Source organism: Aulonocara sp. 'chitande type north' Nkhata Bay, linkage group LG15 (assembly GCF_057382095.1).
Source record: "Aulonocara sp. 'chitande type north' Nkhata Bay isolate Kocher_YH1m ecotype deep benthic linkage group LG15, A_spYH_male_GT1.1, whole genome shotgun sequence".
In the NCBI taxonomy this organism is placed as follows: domain Eukaryota; kingdom Metazoa; phylum Chordata; class Actinopteri; order Cichliformes; family Cichlidae; genus Aulonocara; species Aulonocara sp. 'chitande type north' Nkhata Bay.
The window spans coordinates 17,922,456-17,950,202 of record NC_141358.1 but is presented as its reverse complement, the minus strand read 5'-3'; the positions used below and the strand labels follow the sequence as shown (position 1 = coordinate 17,950,202).

At 39.3% G+C, this 27,747-nt stretch overlaps 1 protein-coding gene across 7 annotated transcripts in view; it reads left to right on the top strand.

Annotated features, from left to right (window-relative positions):
- The window catches only part of ryr3 (ryanodine receptor 3), a 114,271-nt gene that overhangs the window by 31,186 nt on the left and 55,338 nt on the right, over positions 1-27,747 (top strand). For all 7 annotated transcript variants that reach the window (XM_086264738.1, XM_086264736.1, XM_086264734.1 and 4 more), the window contains 24 exons: positions 283-361; positions 724-836; positions 3,245-3,344; positions 3,910-4,003; positions 4,696-4,770; positions 7,312-7,468; positions 9,838-10,002; positions 12,371-12,492; positions 12,605-12,785; positions 13,104-13,239; positions 15,861-15,956; positions 17,099-17,217; positions 18,312-18,445; positions 18,571-18,812; positions 20,789-20,981; positions 21,427-21,643; positions 22,155-22,259; positions 24,129-24,232; positions 24,748-24,831; positions 25,525-25,684; positions 25,799-25,943; positions 26,283-26,488; positions 26,816-26,990; positions 27,474-27,682. In XM_086264738.1, the coding sequence (XP_086120864.1) occupies positions 283-361; positions 724-836; positions 3,245-3,344; positions 3,910-4,003; positions 4,696-4,770; positions 7,312-7,468; positions 9,838-10,002; positions 12,371-12,492; positions 12,605-12,785; positions 13,104-13,239; positions 15,861-15,956; positions 17,099-17,217; positions 18,312-18,445; positions 18,571-18,812; positions 20,789-20,981; positions 21,427-21,643; positions 22,155-22,259; positions 24,129-24,232; positions 24,748-24,831; positions 25,525-25,684; positions 25,799-25,943; positions 26,283-26,488; positions 26,816-26,990; positions 27,474-27,682 (3,411 nt within the window). The remainder of the gene's footprint in view (positions 1-282; positions 362-723; positions 837-3,244; positions 3,345-3,909; positions 4,004-4,695; positions 4,771-7,311; positions 7,469-9,837; positions 10,003-12,370; positions 12,493-12,604; positions 12,786-13,103; positions 13,240-15,860; positions 15,957-17,098; positions 17,218-18,311; positions 18,446-18,570; positions 18,813-20,788; positions 20,982-21,426; positions 21,644-22,154; positions 22,260-24,128; positions 24,233-24,747; positions 24,832-25,524; positions 25,685-25,798; positions 25,944-26,282; positions 26,489-26,815; positions 26,991-27,473; positions 27,683-27,747) is intronic.

Below are 27,747 nucleotides of genomic sequence, written 5' to 3'. Positions count from 1 at the left end.
CATTTATCTCCAAGTATGTTTGCACCCATTTTCTCATTTTTATATTAAAAAAAAGAGAAAGAAATAAGACCTGGCTCGAGACTTTTGCACAGTAGCATTTAATCATAACTTCAAACAGAAAATCAATGAATGAATTCCTTACTAATTGATTAATATACTAATTATATAACACTAAATTCACCCCTGTATTCTAATGAGACACTTTAACATGAGCTGAATTCCTCTTATGGCTAGTCTTAGTGTTTCATTTGACCTAACATTAGTTCATTTTTCACTCACCAGTACTTGACCTGTTTGAAGACATCAAGGTCTCTGACAGACAAGCTGTCATTTGATGTCGGACTGCAAGAAGATTCAATAGGTATGGTATGACTATTAGGCACTTCAGAGATTTTACTGCTTTCAGGTGAATTCAGCCTTTGGGAGTGATCATTTCAGGTTGATTTAACTTTGAGATTGAATTATTGGGAGAAATACTCAAACTCCACGTGTATGTGTGTGTGTGTGTGTGCACAGTACAGCTATATTTGACATTTGAACTAAAGCATAAGGTCATTTATCATATGGAAACAGTTCCACTGCTTCTACAGGATCTAACCAAAGACAGGAGGGATTTTAAAGGGCATGTATGTGTCTGCACTGCTCACTAGATTTTCCCAAGCTTTATATTCCACTTGTTGCCACTTATTTGAATATTATTTTTATGTGTATTTATGTCAATAGGAGAGTCCTGCTGGTGGACCATTCACCCTGCATCCAAGCAGAGATCTGAGGGAGAGAAAGTCCGCATTGGAGACGACCTGATTCTTGTCAGTGTGTCGACGGAGAGATATCTAGTAAGTCACATCTAAAAGAGCTTCACAAGAGCAGAAGGCATTAGAAGCGCACCTGTGACTGAGATTAATGTATGCATGATAAACCAAATGACCCCTCTGCCACAAATGATGACCATTTCCAGTCATATAGGATTCATTACCAAGAAGCATTATTACAACAAAGAAATAATCCACCAAATGTAAATTTCCTTAGTTTTGTCCTAGTGTCACAAGCAAACAAGCTGTGTAGTTTTATCTCCAAGACTCTGTTTCATTGCTTTGGATAAGAGATGAATTTTTTTTTTTAAATTGAATTCTGACATTGCAATCCAGTTAAACTTTATCCACCTGTAAAACTGTAGGAGTAGCTTGACTGAACCTTATCAATAATCTAGGCAAAACTACCTCTTCTTGTGATGATATGGAAGTTATTTAGCATCACAGGAAGCCATAAATACGATGCATTAATATACAAGCACATGGCGTATATTTTATTTGCAGCTTGCTAAATCAAAGCAACATTTACCAGCTTGCAGAAAAGAAAACAACATAATTTACTCTTCTGGTAACTTTCATTATAAAAATACTGTAGTTCACCAAAGTACTTAAGGACATCATTTATCCACCCACTAAAAATGAGGATGCAGCTTTTAAACATGATGACAGATTAATTGTAGCAGTTTTCATTAAATCAGATGCTCTTCCTTCATCTTTACTCCAGATTTCTCTCGTGAATGTGTACTGTTCTTCAAACAGTCAGATTACATCAGAGTCACTCTTGTGTTCCCGATACTCTGTGTATAATCTCTCGCTTTCTTTTGTGTGGTTTGCTTGTCAAATCTCACCTAGTTCAGATATTTTCTGCTGTTGTTTTGGAAGCTTTCTTATTTTACTGCCAGGTATTTATTTATTTTTTATTATTCTTTTTTTTTTTTTTATATATCTGAGGTGATTTGTCTTCCTCTAAACTCGAAAGACCAAATGCGCCGTATGCAAAGAAGAGTGGTTCTGTTTTGAAGATTATTTGCCCCACATAGCTGGAGTTATCTGCTTTGGTTCACCGTCTGCCTGAAAAGGTACTTTGGAAAGTTTCGTAGCACTCGGATAACCCTGATATCGGTCTCACTCCCACCAACTTTGGAGTGACAAGGCAATTCAGGAGGGAAACTCAAAAAACCTTCGTTTGCTATCTGAACTAGAAATCAGATTACTTGTGAATCCCCTCCCATGCCCCCTCCACCCCCATGCAGGTCCTTTTTAATAATGTTTTTTATGAAACGCATCCGCCTGACTGATGAGCTTTGAGTTAATGCTGTCTCCACTATGCAGAGCTATACACCTGACCTCAATTAACTTACATGGAAAAGAGAGGAGAGGGGGATTTGAGGAGAAACAGAGGAAGAGGCAGCGCGCGAAATGGCAAAAGTGAGGGACATTGACGTGCCTGGCATGGGAAAGTGACTTGCACTCTCTTCTAGTGGCCATACCAGTCCTTCGGGGAGGAAAATATGCAATTAAAGCAAATCTGCCAAAGATACTGTAAAGCCTGTACCTGCAGTAGCTTGTCGGAAATTCAGGTATTGAAGAATGGGACACCTCAGAAATGCAAAAGCAATCACTGCATTATTACTGTCATTCATTACATCACAGTGAATGTATTGCTGTCATTTAGGACAGGGGCATTTATGTCTTTTTATCAAGTCAGGGTGATTTTGTTGGATAAATGTGAGGATGATAAAAATAGTTTTTGAGAGAGACAGTGCATAGATGTTTTGACTTGGCATGTCTACTGTTACAGATTAAGACATTTTTAAATGACATGCTAGGACAAATACAGGCAAATGAAAGAAAACTCAATTGGTGCTCATATTATTGTATGATAGTATGATGTTTTCAGGGGAATTTCGTAAAGACTTGTTTTCATGTTGTAGAATATATTTTGGAACAATTAAAGGACTTCCTAATGGTGTTCTAGGGTGTGAGCATTGGCAGCTGCTAAACCCTTTTGCCTGTATTGTATGTGTTAGAAATCCTTGCATCAATGCTTACTTGGGTGTAGCTTAAAGCTAAACTCATATCGACTCTTCACTTTCATCTGAATGCAACCTACCAGGAGTAGGTGTTTTTCAAATGTATTTATTTTTTCTTTCTTTCTTAATTTTTAATCTCAAAGGAATTATTGCATTATCTGGGCATGTTACATGGAGCAGTGCCTTTGGCCTGCAGTGATAAAAGAGATTAAAACATGTCGTCCTTCTCATGAGAAGGACGACATGTTTTAATCTCTTTTCAACTCCAGGCGCTTGGACATCTTCCTCGTCTGTGCACTGTTGATAAATTGTGTTGTATGTCCCTGTTTTCCTGCTGCTAACACAGCTGGTTAACTCAAGGTCAACTGTTCCCCACGTAACTGTGCTTCTCTTTTCCAGCATCTCTCTATTTCCAATGGCAACTTTCACGTGGATGCCTCCTTCATGCAGACCCTGTGGAATGTCCAGCCTACCTGCTCATCAAGTAACATGGCAGTAGGTAAGCTTAAAAACCCCAACAACCATGTTAACATATCTTTGTGGGGACCAAAAATTGGAAGTTTACTATACTTGTGGGGACCAACAGGCCCTTATGGGGACAAAATCCCCGTCTCCACAAGTTTGAAGACATTTCTGAGACTCAAAATGTGATTTTTTTTTTTTTTTTAGTGTCAGGGTTACAATTAGGTTAGGGTTAGGTTTAGACATTCATTTTTGATGCTTAATGTTAGGGTAAGCAGCTAAGGAAAGCATTATGTCAATTAGATGTCCCCACAAGGATGTGAAAACACAACTCTGTGTGTGTGTGTGTGTGTGTGTGTGTGTGTGTGTGTGTGTGTGTGTGTGTGTGTGTGTGTGTGTCTAAATAAAAAAATCTGTTTAATTTAAACTCACAATTTTAAGTTAATGTTTCAAAGAAAGTTCACCTTTTTATAATTTAAAAATGTATTATTTCCTGTCATCATTTTAATGTACTGATGGTGTTTGAAAAACAAAGCAGCCATATATTAGAATAAATGATTTCTTTTTCATGAATAAATGGAACTTTTTTTTTTGCCTTTTAGGTTTTTTAATTGGTGGACATGTGATGCGTCTCTGTCATGGGCATGATGAGAGCCTGACCATCCCTGGAGCAGACAAGAGTGAAGAGGAGCAGAGGTTAGTAATTTAATTAATTAAATTAATAAAATCTTTCAAACTAACCATTGGGGAAAATAGTTTTGAGGATGATTAATAATAAACTAAAAAAATGTTGTCACTTTTAAGCTTCACTTTTAAAACTGAAAAAAAGTTTTTGGTTTTTTGTCTTAAACTGTGAGGAAATACTGCAAACGTTTACACTTACCACATATGTTAAAGTTATAGGAGGAGTTCAAAATTTACTTTTCAATCCACTTTTTTGTGTTTGTTCTTTTGACGAAAATTCACCTGAGGCCTCTTTTTTTTTTTTTCTTTTTTTCTTTTTCAATCCAAACTCTTTCTGTTGTAATCCTGTGTGAAGGGTTACAAGGCTGTTATTTATTGAGAAGCACTGAAATAGCCTTCAACCCAACAGTTTTTTTTTCTCCCTCCTGAGTCACTATCATAAAATATAAGAATCTCTTGTTTTCTGACCTGCACAGTAAGGTTTAAGCAGGAATAATCATATATATGGAGACACTGTGATATTTTTCTTGAGAACATCAAAATGTCTCCAAAAACAAATTAATCTGGAGCCAGATTTCCCTCGGGATCCAGTTCACAGAGGGTGTTTTTAGCTTTAACAGAAGCATACCATGTTGGACTGTTCATGTTGTTTCTGTCACTTAAATTACTTAACTGAGGCCCACATTTATTTCTTCTGCTTTTAGAATAGTTAACTATGAGGCTGGCAAGGGAGCATCAAGGGCCCGTTCACTGTGGAGAGTGGAGCCACTGAGGATCAGGTAACATCTGACTCAAAAACACAAATAAAATAAATAATATATGTTTATCTCAGAAATTACACAAAGGGATTGTTTTATTTGAGTGGGATATAAAAGAACATGAAAAAATTACATATTATTATCTAAACTGGATGAGGTGAGAAGTGGTCGGCCTAAAAAAATTACCTACAGTAAATAAACAGTATCTGAAAGTTATGTCCTTAAGTAACTGGACACAAACAGGGGACACAGGACTTAAAATCAATACGGCCGTTCAGTTAATCCTTCTACTGTTCACTAACGGTTCTTCACAAATGGTCTCAGTGGAAAGGCAGCTGTCACAAAGCCATTCTTAATGATGGAAATGGGGAGAAATTACTTTGCCAAATTACACAATAATTAGAATAACAATCAGTAACAGAATGTCTTAAGGGGTGATTATTCCAAATTTTGAATTTTTAGTTCAATTTGTCATCAGTTATGGTCAGGAGAGAGGCACAAAGTGTGTCTCTACAGCCATGTGTAGCCATAGCGGAGGTTTGGTCATGGTTTAGAGTTTGCATTTCAGCCAGTTGTTTTGGGGATCTTGTCAAAATTAATGGAATTATGAATGCAGAAATGTACAGTACCATCTGGAAAGCATTGGATTGGCAGCTTTTCAGCATGACTGTAATGCCAAACACACTGTCAATGTAGGAAAAGCATACCTGGATTAAAGACGCACAAACACACATGGATTGGCCTCCCCTGAGCCTAGATCTTAACATTTTTGAAGGAGTGTGGGATCATCTTGAGCGGGGGGGGGGGAGGACATCAGTGTAGTGCAAACTCTGTTTCTCCATTATATACTATATTCCTATTGAGGTTTCCTTAGGTTTCAATAAATGACTACAAATATTTCCCTTTATTTAACAAAATACAAAGAAATTGTGGGAGGCTATAGGTTCCCAGGTTATATATAAACTTCATCTATCTCTTCTCCGAGCTGTCAGTACCAATTAACTGGCAGAGTTTCCAGAATTCGAGGCTCTGTTTACCACCCGCTTTGAACTACCTCTCTTCTATCACCGTCCCCCTTTCTCTCACATTTTCCTTTAACTGGCCACCCACGCAATTTTTCACCAGTTACATCGGCTGCCAGCTCTCACTGGGAATTCCTGTCAGACTCGGTACACTTTCAAAGTGCCACAGGTGCGACTATTAAGGCTCATGTCTCTACTTTTGACTTAAGGGAGAATTGTGAACAATGTTTCCCAAATTGCATCATCTGTAGAGAGAAACTGGAGCTGCTCTGAAGTTGATATGTGAAATCATTTTAGTTGGTAGTGCAATTCAAGGTTGTTTTTTACATGCATTTGAACATTCTTTTAAATAGGAAGAAGGGAAATATGGTAAATCCTACATTACTGGTGCGATATTCATTTCCTAGAATGAAGTCAGCTTTGTATTTTCAGAATAGTTTGGGCAATTTACGCAAATAACTCAGTTGTCTAGAGCACTTAGATCTAAATATTGTGCCTGCAGAGTCTGTGTTAATATAACGTGTTTTGTTTTGTTTTTTCTGTAAAGAAAACCTGGCAAAAATAATTTAAAAACTTCTTTTCAAATATTAAATTATGTCGACAGTCTCAATTTAGAGTACCTGTTACCTGTTATTGCAACAAAAGAATCAAATCAACCCCCCGTTGGTTCAGAATCAGAATCAGAATCAGAATACTTTATTGATCCCTGGGGGAAATTATTTTTTGTTACAGTGCTCCATTTTAAACCAACATTAAGACAAGACAGACAATACGCTAACTAAGAATAGTACAATATATACATATACATACATACATACATACATACATACATACATAAGTCACTTATAAATAAATATTTGGAAAAGAAACATGTGTAGTTGTAGCAGCAAACAGTGTGTTAAGTGGATGCGTTGTACAGGGAGATGGCCACAGGCAGGAATGATTTCCTGTGTCGTTCAGTGGTGCTTTTCGGTAATCTCAGTCTCTCACTGAACGAGCTCCTGTGACTGACCAGCATGTCATGGAGTGGGTGGGAGGTGTTATCCAACATTGTCTTTATCTTGGACAGCATCCGCCTCTCCGACACCACCTTGAGGGAGTCCAGCTCCATCCCCACAACATTGCTGGCCTTACGGATCAGTTTATTAAGTCTGTTGGCATCTGCGACCCTCAGCCTGCTCCCCCAGCATGCAACAGCATAGAGGATCGCACTGGCCACCACAGACTCATAGGTTCCATGGTGGGGAAAAAATAGAAAATGCTGAGAAAGTTTTTTTTTTTTTTCTAGCGATTACTCAATGGAGGTGGATGTGAGAATGAACACATGTGGGTGGGTGAATTCACTACTAGCCTGGAGGCTATATTCAGCAAGCTTCACCTAATGCAAACAGTCCATCTCCTGACGTGTGCTGCATGTGAGAAAAAGCATTTTCCAAGCCTGACTCTCCTTATGCTGTGAAAACAATCACAGATGACCAAATCTAGAAATTTCAGGGCAATGTTGCACTCAAAGCTTGTGACACCAGTTCTCTGTGTTTAGCTGGAGTGGTAGCCACATCCGGTGGGGCCAGCCCTTCCGACTACGCCATCTCTCTACTGGCCATTATCTTGCTCTGACTGAAGACCGTGGACTGGTTCTGCAGGACAGAGTGAAGTCTGACACCACGGCCACTGCTTTCTGCTTTAGGGCCTCCAAGGTCAGTGCTCTGTTTGCCTGTATAAACATACTTTTTCACAACACTGTAAATTATTTTCTCCCTTCCTGATTTAGTATTTTTTTTTGTGTCTTTCTCACACTTAAATGTGGGAAAAAAGCTATCAAAATATATCTGGCTCTGTACGAAATAGTAATTGCACCCTTTGTTAAATCTCAAATTAAATGTGATTAACTACTTTTTTTGGTTTTGTTTTGTAGAAAGCAAAGTTTAATTTCCCTATCAGACCTGTTGATTCAAGAAATCACTTAAACAGACTCACAAAGCGAAGTAGAGTTAAAGATCTGAAAATGCAACACATCCTGTCACAATCTAAAGAAACTAAGAAACAAAGTCACTGACATCTATCAGTCTAGAAGGGGTTTCAAAGCCATTTCTAAGGCTTTGGGACTCCAGCGAACCATGGCTAGAGAGGCATTATCCACAAATGGATAAAACTTAGAACAACCTTGCCAGGAGTGGCCCGCCTACCAAAATTAATCCAAGAGCTCATCAACGACTCATCCAGGAGGTTACACAAGAGCCCAAAATAACATCTAATGAACTGCAGGCCTCACTTGCCTCTATTAAGGTGATTCTTATGATTCAGAAATAAGAAAGCGACTGTACAAAAACATCTTGATGTGCAAAAAGTTTAGGGAACAATTTTTTTTATTTTATTTTTTTATTTAACATAGGGCCACGTAGGTTTGAATAACTACCTTAAGTAATAAAATCATAATTTAAAAACTCTCGTTTGTATTTACTCTGGTTATCTTTGTCTAATATTTAAATTTCCTTGATGATCGGAAACTTTAAAGTATCACAAATATGCAAAATCAGGAAGGGGGCAAATACTTTTTCACAACACTGTATACTATCTGTTTTAAAGCTAACTCTTATGTGCGCTTTGAGCAAGGCAGTTACAAGATCTGGAAGCCGTTCTGGGGGGTTGATGTAAATAAATGTTGTTAGTTAACTAACCTCATTAAAAGAGGACTCAAAATATCTCACCCTGACTACTTCATCAACAACTCCCAAAGCGAGTCTGTAAGCCCTTAATGAGCTCATGCCATTCCACTATAAAATAACCTTTTCATAGCTGCTGAGTTGACAACACTGTAAACGTTGGAGCAGGCAGTCATGTTGTCCATGTGCAATTGCAGCTGGTTTGCATATACTGTAGCTGTTTTCAATTAGGGAGAAAAAATAAATTCACCCTCACCGCTGCAATATTAAAAATAATTATGATGCACTGATAGTGTTTTTCTTTTAGATACATACTTTGTAATCTCTTATTTGCCTTTAGTCATTTCTTTCCTGCAGTTGCACATCCATTTTTCTCCCACTCTCACTCTGTTGAACTCTGAGGGTTTGTGCGGCTCTCATTTGATAGCATGTAGTCCAAAAATAATGACTTGACGCTGGATATTACCACGAGAGAGGAGCACACGGTTTACTTGAAACAGTAATGGAAAGTCTTTTATTTATTCCCATGAATTTGGTACACACTGTTGTGTAAGTTGTGCAGTAGAAGGTAGCACAGGAGTGTGATAAAACTACAGGTTGTGTATTTTTTCTTTCTGTTGAGCTGTGATTTTTTTTTTTTTTTTTTTTTTTTTAACCACACCCAATAGGAGAAAAGACTAAATTTAGATGTATTTTTGTGCTGAACCTCCCTTACCTGAAGAGATCCAGCCTTTTTTTTGGGGGGGGGGGGATTTACTGTTTTTATATGTGAACAATCCAAAATTATTATCCTTTGTTAAAATCGCTACAACCACATAAAGTGCACACTGAGTCACCTTCACAGAGCTCCATTTGTTCCCATGGATATCCCTTTATCCCCAGTGGATGCAGTGTAAAATTCCCTCTGACTCGCATCACTTCAAAGTCTTTTTCTATCGTACTCCTGGCAATGCAGCAAAACATTGCTCTTACTTAGAACTCATGTTTCTTTAGAAGAATATAGATTGTTTAATAACCCTCTTATTCTCCATCCCTTATCCACACCCCCTGCGCCTGCTATTTCCTGTATCTGGAAAGGTCAAAGCTTCGCCATGTTGAACATTGGCTTTAATATGTTTCTCGCTACTTGCTGTCGACTGCAATCAGTGGCATCGCTCCATCTCTGCTGTGCCAGAAATGTAGCAGAGCTAATGAGGCCGGCAGCAACCTCCTGGCAGGCCAATGAATGCATTCTCCGCAATCGGCATCTCTGATTACCATCTAATCACAATACATCTTCATTTGTCACATTTCCAGGCTTATATATATGCATGCCCGTGAGTGTGTGTGTGTGTGTGTGTGTGTGTGAGTGATTTTATTTCTGTCTGAGTCTCTTTGCTAATCTGTGTATGTTCCTGCTACAGGAAAAGGGAGATACTGGCCCAAAGAGGGACATTGATGGCATGGGCGTGCCAGAGATCAAGTACGGAGACTCTGTGTGCTTCATCATGCATGTGGCAACAGGACTGTGGCTGTCCTACCAGGCGCCAGATGCCAAATCATCTCGTCTTGGTCCCCTAAAAAGAAGGGTAAATGCATTTTTTTTTTCTTTCTTTTAAAACTTGGATTTGGACTTGAATAAAATCAGCCTTCTGGGATTTTCTTACCTAGATGATTGAGTATGCATCAATAGACTTTGCAGTAACTTTTACTAATGTAGCTGGGATGTAGATGGGACCATTCAATGAACAGTTTAATTTTGCCTGTTTGATGAAAATAAATTGACCAGGGCTCTGTCCCTGCAGGACTGTCACAGCAAAACAATACATAAAATACACGTTGTTTATGTTTATTTAGATGAATCAAATTAGAAGCTGAATAGATCTTCTTCACACTTATTCAGACCCTTCATAGGGTATAATTACAGTGTATATTTAAGATACAGGTAATTATGGTCCCATTCCATTAAGTGCAACACCAGCAGCTATGCCCACCTGAATTGAACATGACCATAACAAATATTAATTATTACATCTCTCTTCATGCTGAATGTCAAAATAACTGCTATGAAAATAGCCAGGTAATCTGTTTTTTATTGGTCAAGGACAAACTTTTAATAAGTTTGCACCAAATTCTCTTCAACCTCCATATGCACAGCGCACTGTACTGTCGTTAGTCACTTGATTATATTTCACATGACCAATAAACAAAAGAAGTACTGCTGACCGGCCCCAGGTTTCCTGTGTGTTTATGCTAAAATGACTTTATTGGAAAAAATACTCCATCTCAGCATATTGTACACTAAAGTAATCAAGGTAGTATAATGAAGTTCTTGAGCAGAGCACTTCTGCTACTGACCCCTTCATCTGCTCCAACTAATAATATATAAGCCAGTCGATACTTTACTCCAATGGTGCAAATTAAGCAGAAAAGAAGGGGACTGGACTTCACAAAGTACAACAACTTCTTTTTTTAAGCTCCTCAGACTACCATGATGTGGATGACTGAGAACCTACACAGAGAAATTAGGAAGTAACTCACAGACAGTAAAACTCTGGGTTTGTTGCAGTTGTCCACTTTGCATGGTTGGATAAGCACCTATTTTGGGGTTGTTGTTTTTCTTTCTTTTTTATGGTTAGCATGAGTAAACAACTGCTCCAGGAATAATTACGAATAATTTATTGCACAGCACATACTGTAGTGATACAAATATGCAACATATATAGCTGCCATCTGTTTACAACATGACCATAAATGCCTGCCATTCCTCGAAGCCAATGAGTGCATACGCAAATAACACACAGTCAGAGCAGTGGGCTATATGGCTGGCCTTCCAAACACCCAACCAACTCAGGTCAAATGTTTTTCTTTGGGAACTGAAAACAATGTTTGCGGATGACACAACCCAGAAGAGCTAACTGATCAGGCTAGGAATCCGCAGTCTATTTACACCTATAGGCCAGTGGACTCTTTCAATGATGAGCAGGTACACATCCTGGACAGAGAGGAACGCTGGTTTGAGCGGTGAGTCAAGGAGGCCATCGAGGAGGACACATCTTTCACCATCTTACAGTGTTGTGATTGGAGCCATTCCCCAACTCTCTGTGACTGGTCATGACAATATGCATATTTATGATCATGAAACTGACCCCACAGTCCATTGTTAGTCAATGGTGCTAGTGTCAATCATTATGCAAATGTACTGTTTATAAGGTTGGGGAAACCTGCAGTCAGCTGAGACTGAAAAAGTCATATGAATGAGTGACAAAATAGAAAACACGACATCCAGATGAACCAGAATCATCTTTTTTGGGATTTCCTTACCTGGATGATTGAGCATGCATTAAAAATGTTAGCCTTGGATACATCAGATGTGGTCACCCACACTCCACTCCCATCTTTTCTGCAGACACACAGAGAGTGCACATGAGGCTGAAACCCATTTAAACGTGATAATTGGCCACGTGGAGGGTGACAGTTAGTTTTGGGTGAGACAGAAGGATTAGGGTGGCATATAAACACTGCTTATCGCCGGGCGTTTGTCCAGGGACATCAAATACCACGTCGTGCTGGCGCCAGGCAGACCTTGCAGCCTTGGCCGCATGCCAAACCACCAGACGTGTTGGAGGTGACGGGTGGTGGGTTTACACTTAAATCCTCCCCCCACCCCCCCTGTCTTTTTTAATTAGGCTGCTTGATTACAGTAAGTCAGATTTCACTGAGCATCGGTGTTGTAAACTCACTAGCCATAGAAGACTGGCACATCACAAAAAGTGATTACATATATGCTTTTCGTTCTTACACCTGTTTATTTTAGGTTTTATTTTAGAATATTTGAGATATTACACAGATTAGTTTTCAAAAGTCTGACAGGACAGAAGTTTCCAGCAGGTTACTGGCATCTTGTTGCATCCTAGTTTAAAAAATTAATATTCACATCTGTGTTTGTCCTGCTAGGCCTGCCTACATTCTGAGGGCCACATGGATGACGGGCTCATCCTCCAGCGCTGTCAACATGAGGAGTCTCGGGCTGCACGCATCATCCGTAACACCACGTTCCTCTTTACCAACTTCATCAAGTAATTCTAGGAGGGTCCTCTTTGCTTCTAGCAAAAACTCCACACTAAATTTTTGTAAAATGTTACACATTGATCCACCCTCTCTGTCTTTTCTGCCTTTTTTTCCTCCCAGAGCTTTGGACAGCATTGCAGCAGGAGAGTCTACAGCAGTGGCCGGTTACGTTGAAGAGGTGCTACAGACACTGAATGATTTGATTGAGTACTTTAAGCAGCCCGATTCTGAGCTGGAGCATGAAGAGAAGCAGTGTCTTCTCCGTTCACTCATCAAACGTCAGGACCTCTTCAAAGAGGAGGTGAGAGTGGGTGGTGTGATTAATTTCTATGCAAAAAGAAAACCTCTCATACACTGATGTTTCTCATTTAGATGATGCTATGCAGGAAGTGTTTTTTTTTTTTTTTGTGTGTGTGTGTGTGGGGGGAAAAAGTGGTTAAAACCTTAGGTTCTTAAATGAATGTATGTTTCGACTTTGGTTACATAAATTTAATGTATTTTAATGAGTCCCTATTAATCTTTCATCATCTGTATTTGTTTAACTCCTTGCTATTCAGTTATTATCAATTCTTGTAAAAGAATACACAATAATTATGTGTATATCTTTTATTTTTCTCAGGGTATGCTGAGTCTTCTGTCCAAATGCATTGATCGAATGAACCTGTACGACAGTGCAGCCCACTTCGGGGAGGTGGCTGGGGAGGAAGCTGGCGCAGCGTGGAAGGACATTCTCAACCTGCTTTATGAACTCTTAGGTAAACAGTTGAGTGATGGATCACATGAAATATCCACATCGTTTGTTTTTTTCTTCTTTTTTTTTTAAAAACACTGTCAGCTGTTGGTTCAGGGTAGACGTGTAGTATTTATCTTCCTTCAGTGTCTTCATTGACTGAATTTGCCTTCTCTTCTATGTTTCTCATCTCACTAACCCCCCACCCCTTATTTCCTGTATTCCATATTGTAGCTTTTAGATCATCCTTAATGCGTCATTTCTTTCCTTCCTTTCCTTCGCTTCCCACCTTCTTTATTTTATCTTTTTTCTACTCCCTTCTGTCTTCACTTCCTCACTTTTTTTGTTGTTCACATTCTCACTCCACATCTGGAGTTAGCAGCTGGTCGCATCATTTAATTGACACTTAATGTCATTCTTTTCCTTCCTTCCTTCCTTCCTTCCTTCCTTCCTTCATTCAACATTTGCAGTTCAAAGCTGGTCACAGCACTTACATGACATTTGCAGTCTTACTGTCTGCCTTCGCTTTCATCTAGGTCACGAGTGTTTTGAAAGCAGTGTAGATATAATCATAGAGCATCGAGCTGAATATTTGAAGGCAAAATGGCATCGTTAACAAAATGCCAGCCATCGCAGGTGTTGGCATTATCTGATTCTCTCGGGGCCTCACACTGACCCTGAAAAGTTTTATTTCAGACCGCTTTCTCTTGGGTACTTTGTTTTCCTGTCATTGGAGTTTTCCCATCAACCGCTTCCACTTGGCTCACCTTGACTGCCTTTGTAATCATCACCACCTCCCCTACATGTACTTCCTCACATTACACACAAACACACGTGCTCAAAACCCACAAATACACTCCTCTGAGTACACTCTAGCCATCCCCACAGAGAGGTCACCCTCAGGATGGCGTAGCAGATTTTGCATGATGAATTGTGTCGGGGCCTTGTTTGTTCTGACCTTCTCTCTCTTATTGGTCTGTTATCTGTCCAAGTAGGCAGTGTGCTTGTTAAATGATGAGATTATGGACATCAATATCACCCCAAGCAGGAATTTTCCATGAGCCTCACTGTATTATACTATTGATGATCTTTACAAACTCGTATGAAGAGAGGGATTTCATTTGCAAAAATTAAGTCTACATGTCATCAGCTGTAATCTGATGAAAATGTCAATTTAATTAGCTTATTTGAGGCTAAATTAGCATGCATTTCTGCTACCCAGATATCCTGGCTGGAAGCCCTAAAAAGTCACGATCCCCAGAAGTTAAGTCAGGCTGTGTATTAAAGATAAACATAAAAACATCCCACCACTATTTACAATGGCCACCTGTTGTAGAGATTTTTACTAGTGTGGAGACATTACTCAACTTAAGCAGGTAAAGTTTGCCCAGTTTTCCTAGAGTTATAGATGTGCAACCTCCTCTACTGTGTGTCTACACCAAGCTACATTCAAAAATGCAGATGTAAGTCTAACATCTGAAATAACGATGTTCTAATTGGCTGGTTTGCATTATTCTAGACTTTAGTGGGTATTTATAATACACAAGATGCAAGATGTACAGTAATTATGCACATTTCTTGATTCACTCCTCTTTTTTATATTTTGCTAGGAAATGGGTATAGCAGCTTATTGAAACATGTCTAAAAATATGTGGAAATACATTATTTAGGGGAAAAACAGAGTTTGTGCAATTCTAATGAGCTTGAAATGCAATATTTGGTGTGACCGCTTTTATTCTTTAACACAGCCTTCTACTCTTGAAGCAGTCTTCGTGATTAGCTCTCCAGATGTCTTGAAGGAGGCACACATTCTAATGTCCTGTGTGCAAAAACTGAATAATATTAAAATGGACAAACACATTAATAAAATAAATATGGCTGCTTTGTCACATTTATTTTCTGACTGAACAATCTACTTTTTTCCTTGTTTGTTATTTATTTCTTTAATGAGATAAAATTGTTCTTGGACTCAGTGGGACAAATCGTTTCACTTTAAATTGATGTCTTCATTAAAGCCTTAGCAATATTACAGTATATCTTAATACACTGTATGATTATGTAACCATGGTTTAAAGCCTGTAGTCTGTGCAGCCCCAGGTTCTCCTGCCTGTCTTTGACCTTTGAATTTTACATTCACATCAGTCACAGTGAATATCCTTGCCCTCGACTCAAACTGTGGATCTAGCCATGTGTTCATTTTGAACTATAGCTTGGCTGAGAGCGCAGAATTAAAGGAGATTAGACACCCATCAGTATTCCTTCGGCACAGAGTGCTGTTAAAGTGTTTCACAGACATTATCCGTCTGCTGTCCCAGAATCTAAATGGTGAGAAATGAGACAGTATATTGATAAAGAGGCTTCTTAATGTCACCCACCGGTGTAGAGGATGGTACAAGAGAATACACCTCAACTTTTTATGGGGGATAGAGGTCTTGGTTTAATAGTGCCTTTACAATTTTTCTCATGTATTTTCTATTCAGATTTAATGAGTTTTCATATGCACATATGTCATATCAGGAAAACCTGACGCTTATTCATTAGTCAAAGTCAAATTGTTTGCAGTATCCACTCACCTGATATTCTGCTGCTGGAATGCACTTTTATAATATTAATATTTTATTTTTGAAATCTTTGTTGTTTGTTAAGCTGCACTGATTCGTGGAAACCGGAACAACTGTACCCAGTTTTCCCGAAAATTGGACTGGTTGGTCAGCAAACTGGAAAGACTGGAGTCTTCATCAGGTATGATGAGAAACTTTCAGTGGAAAAATTGAGGAGAGGAAAAAAAACTAAAACGATTAAAGATTTTTGATAGGCGCAAAGGACAAAAATGTGCTATTACCGGTGCCAAACCGGTACTTTTGAAACGGTGCCGGTGCTCAAACGGTGCTCGAACCGGTGCTTAAAGAATGAAGAACACAAACTTTGTCCAAAAACCTCTCATGTTTAGCTGGTTTTTTTGTAAAAAGATAACAATGTTGGTCTTCTCTGCAGCTATAGGGCATATATGGTATCACTCTTGGCTGGAAGCAGTGCTTAAACAATGGAAAAACACAAACTTTGTCCTAAAACCTCTCAGCTGTTTTCCACTTTTTCTTTGGGCATTTTAGCCTTTTTGGCCAGGGTGAAGGGAGTATCTGCCATCAAACAAGAAGACAGCCGCATGTAACTACGACGGTGTTTTCTAGTTCACCTTACATGCATTAATGTAATAACGTGGTTAGCCTACTGAACGTAAATTACACACGAACAACATTAAGCTACTCACGCAGAGAAGAACGGCTGCTGCTGCATCATCATCCGTCATCATTTCTGCTACACTGGCAGGGCTAGGGGCCAGGACTCTCCTCTTCGGGTTCATGTTGCTAACTCCTGGTCCGATAACAGGCACCACACCCGCAGTAGATGTGCAGGGTGTGAGGTCTTGCAGCAAGCTATCAAATACGGCGCATTTCTAGGCTTTTAAAAAAACGCTATGCGTCGCCAGGTGTTTCATCAGATTCGAGGTGTTACCTCCTTTGCACAGTATCAGCTTAAAGCACTTGTTGCAGGCTGCTGGGTTTGCATCTTTTGCTGTGAAGTACAGCCAGACTTTTGACCGCTTCGCCTTGGGCGTTTTTAATCTGTAGCTCTGCTCTAAAAGAACGTACGTACCTGGACCCGCCTACTATCCTCGGAAAGGTAAAATGATTGGCTAGAATCCAAAGTGTATGACATCTCAGAGAAAAAAAAGCACCGAAATAAAGCACTGAAATGTGCACTGCTTTTCGGTCTGGTTACTACAGTTTGTGTCAGATACTGGTACCCATCCCTAGCTATCAATGTTGGGATGTGGTCTAAATGTTTCTTTTGTTAAATGACAAACATTTTGTGTAACTCTATAGGTATTCTGGAAGTCCTCCACTGTATCTTGGTAGAAAGCCCAGAAGCTCTGAACATTATCCAGAAAGGTCACATTAAATCCATCGTCTCTCTGCTCTACAAGCATGGACGCAACCACAAGGTAAGCAGAAATATTAGACTAGAAAAGGTACAAGAAAGGAGCTTTTTGTGCCAATGCCAGTCTAGTGCCATATCTTCTAATTTTAGAGAAAACAACCTGGCTTCACACCAAACATTTCACAGGTTCTTCCTTTGTCCATGCTCCTCGTGGAGTATAGACAATTCACCTTGGCAGTTTTCACAATGCTCTTGCTGGTAGACAGACAGACTGCTTTGGTTTTATGCCTTGGCAGAGGATTTCTTGAAGTCAGAGTTGAGTTAGGATTGCCAATGCATACATAGAATCATCAATCACCACTAAAAATGCAGAAGTGTGGTTTGATTTCCCCTATATAAGGTTTTTACATGATAAGTTTATATTTCTACAGCTACTGCTTCTTTAATGGGTCAATCCGGAAGTGCCAACACAATCATTGTCTCTGGTTTTTCTCAGAGCAATCAACAAATGCTGTTCGAATTTGCATCATGAAAACACTTGGCTAAGAAAAATACTCCACTGTGTCAGTGCAAAAACACAACTGGCTCAGTCGTTGTCACATTTTGGCTGTTGGTTGGTCCTTTGCGGGCAGAGGTGGGAGACATCTTTCCTCGTTGTGGTCTAGTCCAAATTGGGATCAACTTTGGTGCCAGTTGCTCTGTTTTTTTTTTTAAACACAAACACTAAACACTAAAGACATTTAATTGGATTATAAAGCCTCAACAACTGTTAAAAAAAATTAAGCTGTCAAACTGGGTTTTAAAAACTGTACTAAAATCTTTATCATGGTTTCATTTGTTCCAGCCGAGTGATGTGTATACAGTGTTTAAATGTCAGTTTCCTAATATTTACACTGTCACTTGTTAGAAGACATCAAAGAGCTTTCTTGTAAACAGCAGTTGCTGATCATGAATGGCAGGTGGAGGACGATAGTTCTGCTTGAAGGCCCTCTTGCGCACTGTGAATGTGCTCCAAGCATCACAGCTTGCAGAGAATCTGTCTGAATAACTAATCATTTCCTCTCGGAGCATGTGAAACGCTGACACATTGTGGATGTGTGACATATTTTCACACAAAAAGGAAAAAGTGTCTGACACAAGTGTCTTTTTCTCTGTCAGATCCTGGATGTCCTTTGTTCCCTCTGTGTATGCAATGGAGTGGCAGTGAGAACCAATCAGAATCTGATCTGTGACAACCTCCTTCCCAATAGGGACCTGCTGCTTCAGACTCGATTGGTCAATGATGTTCAGAGGTAGAGAATTAAAGTATTGCACCGCTGCTGGATCCAGTAGCCCCAGTATACACAGCTGATTAAAGAGTGGAAATTTGGAGTGACGATTTCAATCCAGTGTTGACTTTCCCTGTTTTCATTTCCAGTATGAGACCAAATATCTTCCTGGGCATAGCTGAAGGTTCAGCTCAGTATAAGAAGTGGTATTATGAGCTGGTCATTGACCAAGTGGACCACTTTGTAACCAATGAGCCGACCCACCTGAGGGTAGGCTGGGCCAACACTAAAGGATATGCTCCATACCCTGGTGGAGGAGAAGGGTGGGGAGGCAATGGTGTTGGAGATGACCTGTACTCTTACAGCTTTGATGGACTGCATCTCTGGTCAGGTGAGCATCTTAATTTAATATTTCACTGCTGGTAGATCTCATATGTGGTTGAAATTCAAAACCCATGTATGTAAGAAAATATAGAGATAATGTATATTTAGTCTAGATGCATACAATCTTAAGGTTCAATGCTGTTTTTATCCTACGTTTAATCTACCTGACAACAAACAGTTTATGCACTGATCTGGATGATTCATAGTGAGTCAAGGTATCACATCAGTTTGAGAATGAAAATAGGCAGTATGCACAAAAAAGGTTTTTATCTCACGTAGTGTGTCATAATGGACAAAAACCAACAGTGCATCTTGGATAACTGATGACCTCCTGACAGAAAAGCTATCATACTGAAGCTGAAGAGAGGCTGAATCTGTGCAGTGGTTAACTATAAATACAAAACAAGAATGATGTTGTTGTGTAGGTCTGTGGAACTGTGAAATTGAGTAACCAGATAGCCATTATCACTGATTGGGTTTCCATTGTCTGGTTCTATTCTTTTCCTGGAAACTGCTAGGCAGTGTCTTCTTTCAGACATCACACATGCCATAAAAGAGATATCACATGACTGACTCTTGTGTCCTCAGTTCAAAACAAGGTGTGTTGAATACAGAGTTTATAACTTGTAAACTCTATATTTACCCAACATATTTTCCCCCAACCCCTTTCCCCTAAACATCAAACTAAGAGGAAATGATACAGTAATTACAAGGTAATGTTTTTACAGCTTGCCTCCAACAATGAAAGTATTACATGAAAACATAAAAAAAAAAACCACTTAAATTAACATTTTAATGAGTCTACATTTAAGCAGTTTTTTTGGTAGGCACTACACCAGGGTGGGCAACTCCAGGCTTCGAGGGCCAGTGTCCTGCTAGTTTTAGATATGACTCTGGGTCAACACACCTGAATCAAATGATTAGTTCATTACCGGCACTCGAGGTCTGGAGTTGCCTACCCCTGCACTACTCCCTGTCACTAGAGTCACTAATGAAACTAACAGCACTAGAATTCAATGAAGTAATGCTACAGACTCAGTGAAGTCAACCACATTGAGAAACTTCAGAGATCTTTGTCTGAATCATGTTATTTTGTTTATTTCATTTTTCTTTTAAGATCTTGTGGTTCAGACTGAGATGATTAGCGGTCTGGTTCTGGCCCATTGGCCTTATTCTGTCCATGTGTCGTGTAATTACTAGGAACCATGCGCAGTCAAAGACAGTCTTACTGCAAAAAGGCAAATTTGATGGCCCTGGAAAGCTGGAAAAAGCACAGTCTAGCTTTTAACTTGCTCTGTTATCTCGTCTTTATATAATATAAACTTTTAAATTTGTTCCATGCTACTCTGCACTACTGCAGTTAGGTAACTCCAAGTTTGTGGAATTAAAAAAGGGTTATTGAAGGACTTTGCCCTGACAGAACCTTTTGTGAATAATGCAGGAGCCTGCTGTCCCCTCTTTACTTTGCTTTTTTATCTTTGGGACACTGATATAAAATTCCACTTTCCAACCTTTACCTGTTAGACTTCTCTTTTACATCTTCTGAAAAGCCTTGCAACGTCTCGAATGATTTTGATATGCATGCCGTACATATTCAGTTTGCATTCAAACGGAAAGCGCCAGCTGATTGCAGTTTTTTTTTTTCTTTCTGCATAAGAAGAAGGAACCAGTCAGTAGTTTGAGTCCATATCTTTGTCCTCTTGGTGCTTCAGGGGTATAAGTCTCTTAGTCCCTCTCTTTTCCAATCTCAGCCTAACAGCATAAAAACTATTTCACCTCACTTCCCTTCTAAATCTGCTAAAAGACCCATCACCTCCCCTCATCCATTTCATGACATTCTTGTTAAAGCACTCACCACCCAACTCCCAACCTCTCTGCTCACTTCTCTTCTCCTTGCCCATCATCCTGCCCTACATTTGCAATGACTTTGCAGCTGTAACAGCCATCCATCCTCCCTATCTGTCTCTGCACACTGTTGTCTAGGCCGAATCCCAAGGGCCGTGGCCTCCATTAACCAGCACCTGCTGAACTCAGACGATGTGGTCAGCTGCTGTCTGGATTTGGGAGCTCCCAGTATGTCCTTCAGGATCAACGGGCAGCCTGTCCAGGGCATGTTTGAGGACTTCAACACAGACCGGTTCTTCTTCCCTGTAGTCAGTTTCTCTGCAGGTGTAAAGTAAGGCTCTGCATTTATAATTGTGTTTTTGCTGAGGCTCTTGATGAATTTGCACCTTATGAACTTTTGTAGGTTCACACAAAAACCAATGGCATAGCACCAAAATAAAGTAATTTTGTTACTGTGCTGCAGCTTCCTGGTATCTTAATTTTTATCTTAATGAGACAGAACAGGTCATACCAAAAGGGGAAAAATAAACCTGAAACCATTTCTTAAAATGTTTTCCTATCAAATGAAGTTATATTTGGTTTAAATTTATGTGATGTGTTATGCTTTATCTTACATTTTATCCCAACAGCATACCAGCAAACAATGAAATAAAAAAATAAAAATAACCAAAGAAGAACATTTAAGTCTCTACTGCAAGCCTGATATTATGTAATGCCAGAGATGTAGACGGATGTTAGCTGAAGTTATTTACTGCCTTTTACTGTCATCATCACAGGGTCCGGTTCCTGCTGGGCGGTCGCCATGGAGATTTCAAGTTCTTGCCACCTGCCGGTTACTCTCCGTGTTATGAAGCACTGTTGCCCAAAGAGAAGATGCATGTAGAGCCTGTGAAGGAGTACAAGAGGGACCACGATGGGGTCCGTGATCTGCTGGGAACCACCCAGTTCCTCTCTCAGGCCTCCTTTATTCCCACCCCTGTTGACACCAGTCAGGTGAGATGTTAAAGTGATGTTACACCCAAGGAAATTAAAAGCAGCGGTGTGAACGCTTGTGTTGAATATACAGTAAAATTATATTCTAGTTCTTTTGGTTGGTTTGCTCTGGTTCTAAAAAGTGTGCTATAAAATGTCCATGATGGGTACATGATTGCTGCTGTTTCTCGTCTGCTCCTTCTTGTTTGAGTGCTGTTTAAAAAGAAGACAAAGCTGTCTACTAGGCCTGCAGCGGTTTCAGGGAATTCATTTTGTGTTACGCACCTGTAATTTAACATTCAGTGCTGCAGAAGTGGCTCTGAAGTACAAATGGAAAATAGGTGCTGACTTTCTACCTCAGTGTAACAAAAGGGTAGGAAACTTGGCATAACCCCTAGGGATCTAACAATTGCATAGACATGAGGAAGAACGGTTTTCATTCGTCAGCCTTTTTTTTTTTTTTTTTTTTTTTTTTTTTTGTCCAGCATCTTTTTGAATCCAACTGTACCATCTGTTCCCCTTCTCTCTGCAGATTGTTCTTCCCCCTCACTTGGAGAACATCCGGGACAAGCTGGCAGAAAACATTCACGAACTGTGGGGGATGAACAAGATTGAACTGGGCTGGACTTATGGCAAGGTAAACCTGTGATTCATCTGGAATATATTTATCTGGTATGTCTGGAAACACTGATAAAGGTCAACTCAAGTGGTCAAAATTGAAATGCTCGTTAATGGCTCATTAATTTGAAGATTTCAGTCCCTGACTGCAGGTATAATGGCCTGTTAACATATATATAGCTAGAGGGAGAAAATGACACTCACGAAAAATTGTTAAGCTTACAACTGAGTAAACCTTACTCACTAGTGATGGGACGTAATGTGTCGAGCTTCAGAGTGTGTCGAGAAATCCAAAAAACTTTCTTTTTATGAAGAACGTTTCAGGGCTTGTTCCTTTATAGGCAGCAATATGTCAGCAATGGCGTCTGAAGATCTCACTGCTTCAGAAAGTATGAGTGTTTGTAAGACATAAGAACATAGATAAAGTGGATTGGATCCATGCAATATTTGCATTGCATTCAAATTTCTCTAATTTGCCTGTAACATAGAGGTGCTTATTTTCATAGAAAGGAGGAGGGTTTCAGCTGTATGGCAACACTTGATCTCTCCCAAGAAAGTATTACACATAATACGCTTGTGAATAATGAAAACTGTGGAGGGCCATAAGTGCCAGAATTATGAAATACATCATTAAATAATTAATTAAATGTGCCATTAATTGATTAAACTGGGAGCAAAATTTATTCACTGCTTTAAATGAAAGGTTGAAAATAAATAACATGTTTTATCCAAAACTTAACAAAAAGCAAACAACAAAAACTTAAAATAGAGCGATGCAAGATTCAAGCTTAACCTCAAAAAAGCAAATCTGTAATAAAGTTCATCAATGTTAGAAAAACTCCAACAAGCAATAAAAAAATCCTTTATTTGACACGGTGCCAAATCAACTCATGCAGAGTATCTAATTTTATGTTACTGAGCTTGTTTGTCAATCTCTAAATTGCTCAGTGTAACTATAGTTGAAGTCCTCTGTATCTAAAGACATTTTAATCATTCCTGTCTGCACTGCTTTCCTCTATCATTCTCTCATCATTTTCCTGTCAGTCACTCCTGTTTACTGTGGAACAGCTTGTTAGAAGTCTGATCACACATGCTGCCTCTTTTGTACTGTAGTGTGGTTATCACAGAATCATTTCCCACCGAGACTGTCATCGCAACAGCGGCCATTTAACAAACTTAATGAGCGTCTCACCTTCCAAGAGTATGACATTCAGATTAATTAAGACTGGGAGAAAGCTTCATTTGGGGTTAGCCGAGGTCCTATAGTTTTAGGGACAATCTTTAGGTCCAAGCAGCTGCTTAATGTTTTCATTTTGCTGTAACAAGCTCAGGGAGCTCAGAGTGACATTGCACACAACCCAAGACTCTCTGGACAAACAGAAGATTCAGTAATAATAAAGTTGAATGCAGCATCATTGCTTTGTATCTTTGTGTATTGGTTTACTGTGTATTTTTCATACCCCGTGTGCACTTCATTTCTATTTAACTGCTGTCAGCAGCAGAGTGCATTATCAGGAGGAGTCACTGGCAGCGTCTTATTGAGAGTCTGAGTGCAGCTGTAAATTTCCTCCCATCCACTCTCACAGATAGCCGAGCTACTGCGAGTCTATTCTCTGAACTGGGCTTATCTCACTTTATTTAAAAAAGGAAAGAAAAAAATCAACACCTGAGGCCCGAATTAGGCAGAGAAAAACAAACAAAATTTGCATCTCTGAGCAACAACTGCAGATAAATTCAGCTGCGGTCTACTTTTTATTTTCTGAATTCTGAGCCATTTTTGCTTATAAATCTATAAGACAAGAAGGTTCATAGAGCAAACAGTGGGTTTGGTGAGATGACACATGCAGTAGTAACACCTGACTGCTACCTTTTTCATTTTTTTTTTCAGGTTCGTGATGACAACAAGAGGCAGCACCCTTGCCTTGTGGATTTCGCCAAGCTGCCTGAAACTGAAAGGAACTACAACTTGCAGATGTCCAGTGAAACCCTAAAGTAAGGCCTGGGCTGTCCTCTGGATAATCCAGTTACCTAATCATTTCTTTCTGAAGCTCCCTCCTGAATGCTGAGCAAAAGCAGATTAAGGCTAAGATTAAAGCGGTGCTTGTAATGACTTGCATCTCCTGAGTGAATTCCATTATTGATTTTTTTAACAAATATTGGATCCAAAGCTTATTTGAGCCAACTACTGAGTCATCTCACTGTAAAAACATTTGGCTCGGCTCAATAAAACATCCTCCTCTTAGAGGAAAGTTTAACTGGGTATGCAGTTTGTCAATTACATCTAGTTTGAGACCCAAATGGCATTTTTCCACGCAGCCCAACCTGAGTGCTGTTCTGTGTTATTATATTGATCGGAGGAGATTTATCAGTGTCTAATGAACAGTGTTAAAAATTTAGAACTCACTCAGAAGAATCATTTTCATCTAACATAATGTAATGAAGCTTGAATATCGATGCTGGTTATAGACTTTCTCGCTCTTCCTATTCACATTTCCTTTTATCCTCAGGACCCTTTTAGCCCTGGGATGCCATGTTGCCCAGGTTAATATTCACGCTGAAGAGGATCTGAAGAAAATCAAATTACCCAAAAAGTAAGACTTCCTATAAATGTAAGTTATATTATACCTCTATGTGTCTTTTTATCGGATACAACAAAAAAATGCTGAATTTTAGAGGCATTTATATAATCAGTGTCCTTTTTTAGGTACAAACCCAGTTCAAAAAAATTTAGGATGCTGTGTAAAATGTAAATAAAAACAAAATGCAATGATCTGAAAATCCATAATTTACTTACAGCAAGGAAAACAAATTGTTTTAGTTTGGGGTTTTTCAGGGAAGCCTTTCCATGTTTCAGCAAGACATGCATTTCACCAGCTGAAAGCATCATTATGTGAAAAAACCATGACAGAATCCGCGGGACTGTTGAGCAGCTAGAATCTTATATCAGACAAGAATGAAACTACATTCCTCTCAGAGGTACAGCAGTCTCCTCAGACTCTCGTTAAAAGAAGAAAGGATGATTCTGACCCTATCCCAGCTTTTTGGGGATGTGTTGCTGTCATTAAATTTAAAACAAACTAATAATTTCTTAAAATCTTAGATTTTCTCAGTTAAATTTAATGTTTTCTGTGCTCCGTTGCGATTAAAATATGTTTTTAAAAAATGTATATATATCAGCAAATCATTGCACTTTGTTTAATTTACATTTTATAGAGAGTCCCAACTTTTTGAGAAAATTTGGGTTGTAAGATACCCGTATCTTATCTTATCAATATCATTTGTAGCTACATGATGTCCAATGGATATAAGCCTGTGCCACTGGAACTCTCTGATGTGAGACTGAATGCTGGTCAAGAGGTTCTAGTTGATAAACTGGCCGAAAATGCGCACAATGTGTGGGCCAAAGATAGAATTAAACAAGGATGGACCTATGGCATCCAGCAGGTAAAGTTCATGCAGCATTTGAAGTGGAGAAAATGAAACTCATGTATTATTTTTACCGTTAATTTTAAATGACTTTAGTCCACTAGTACAGTTTCTTGTCACTGTTTGTGGTAGGATTTGAAGAGCAGGCGTAATCCTCGCCTGGTGCCATATGCTTTACTGGATGAACGCACCAAAAAATCTAACAGGGACAGTCTGAGAGAAGCTATCAGGACTATGGTTGGATATGGATATGAGATCGACCCCCCAGATCAAGAGGGTGAGACCCTGGCGCTGACACCGCAGTCATTTAAAGCTCTTAAAACTGATACAGGACCATCTACTGTATGTTCAAAGGCTACAGCAACAGCACTGCTTTCACCTAAGGTTTTGTAAACGTTTAGAAGCACACAGATTTTGCTAATATACTACAAATATATGTGGTACAACTCATAGTTATGCATGCAATATTTTTACACATTTCTTCAATCTGAAAGCCGGCACTGACGAATCCTCATTATAGCTATGGGTTGATTGTAAAGTCTAATAGTAGTACTGAAAATACGAGCACGTGTATCCATGGTGTTAAATCCTCTGGTTTTCGTATCTTTGCCTAAAGTTGTGCACATGCTTGATGATCAGAGCATCGAGACGATACGCTTCTTCCGTGTGGAGCAGACCTACGCGGTGAAGACGGGGAAGTGGTACTTTGAGTTTGAGGCTCTGAGTGGAGGAGACATGAGGGTTGGCTGGGCCAGACCAGGCTGCAGACCTGATGTGGAGCTCGGAGTAGATGACCAAGCCTTCGTCTTTGATGGATATCGGGTAAACTGCATGTATCCTTTCTTTTAAACTAGTCATGGGAAGTTGTCTGAAGGCAACTTTTTGAAAGATCTAGATACTTTAGATGTATCGTCATGGACATTGCTACACTAATTAGAATATAAAAATGAGACTACGGAATGGTTATAAGAGTAACAAAATATATGTAGTTCAGCCATAAACTTTCTAAATTCAGGATTTCACCGTATATTATATCTTTTACATTTTAACAATACCTACAGTCACAGTCACAGAAACCGAAGCAACATTGTTGTTCCATTTATTAGCAAAGACAAAAACATGTGATTCTTGTTATGTTTTTTTTTCAAGGGACGGCGTATGCATGCAGGCAGCCGCTACTTTGGACAGCCTTGGAAAAAGGGCGACGTGGTTGGTTGCATGATCAACATGGAGGACAAATCCATGATTTTCACCCTCAACGGAGAACTCCTGATCACCAGTAAAGGATCCGAGCTTTGCTTCACTGACTTTGAGACAGAGGATGGTGAGGGCTTTGTATTTCAAGCCAACTTCATTTATTCTGCCTGTTTCCTTCAAAGTGTCGCTGGGAGTTTGACTGGGTTTGTTTGCATAAGATTTTAAGAAAAGCTTAAAATGATAAGAGTGTTTCATTTTAATTAAGTCCTTTGTGACACTGGCTCATTACTCTGTAAATGAACCATTGACTTTGGAAGAAGATGGTCACACAGGAATAAAGTAAAGTTGTTAGTTTGTTTTTAGATTTCATAAGTGATAGATTCTTAAACATATGACATTTGAGTTTTGGTGGATAAAGAAAAAAGGAAGTTAAATTTTTTTTTAGAAGTACAGAATTCAAGAAAGCCGACTCACTGTTGCGTGCATGCATGTAAACCATTGGCGTTCTTTTTTTTTTTTTTAATATATTTATTTTTAACATGTTTCTGATTTGTAAAACGACAATATAAAATGCACATGTTAAAATAATACATTTTTCTAAATACACCAGGTTTCATCCCCGTGTGCAGTCTCCGCATGTCTCAGATCGGCCGTATGAACTTGGGCAAGGACGCCAGTACTTTCAAGTACTACACCATGTGTGGTCTACAGGAGGGTTTTGAACCCTTTGCTGTTAACATGAACAGAGAGGTCACCATGTGGTTCAGCAAGCGCCTGCCCACTTTTTTCAATGTACCTGAGGACCACCCTGATATTGAGGTACACACATTCTCAATATCATTAGTGTTTTTATTGCCTTTTAAGTTTGCTGCTAGAGTTGAGAT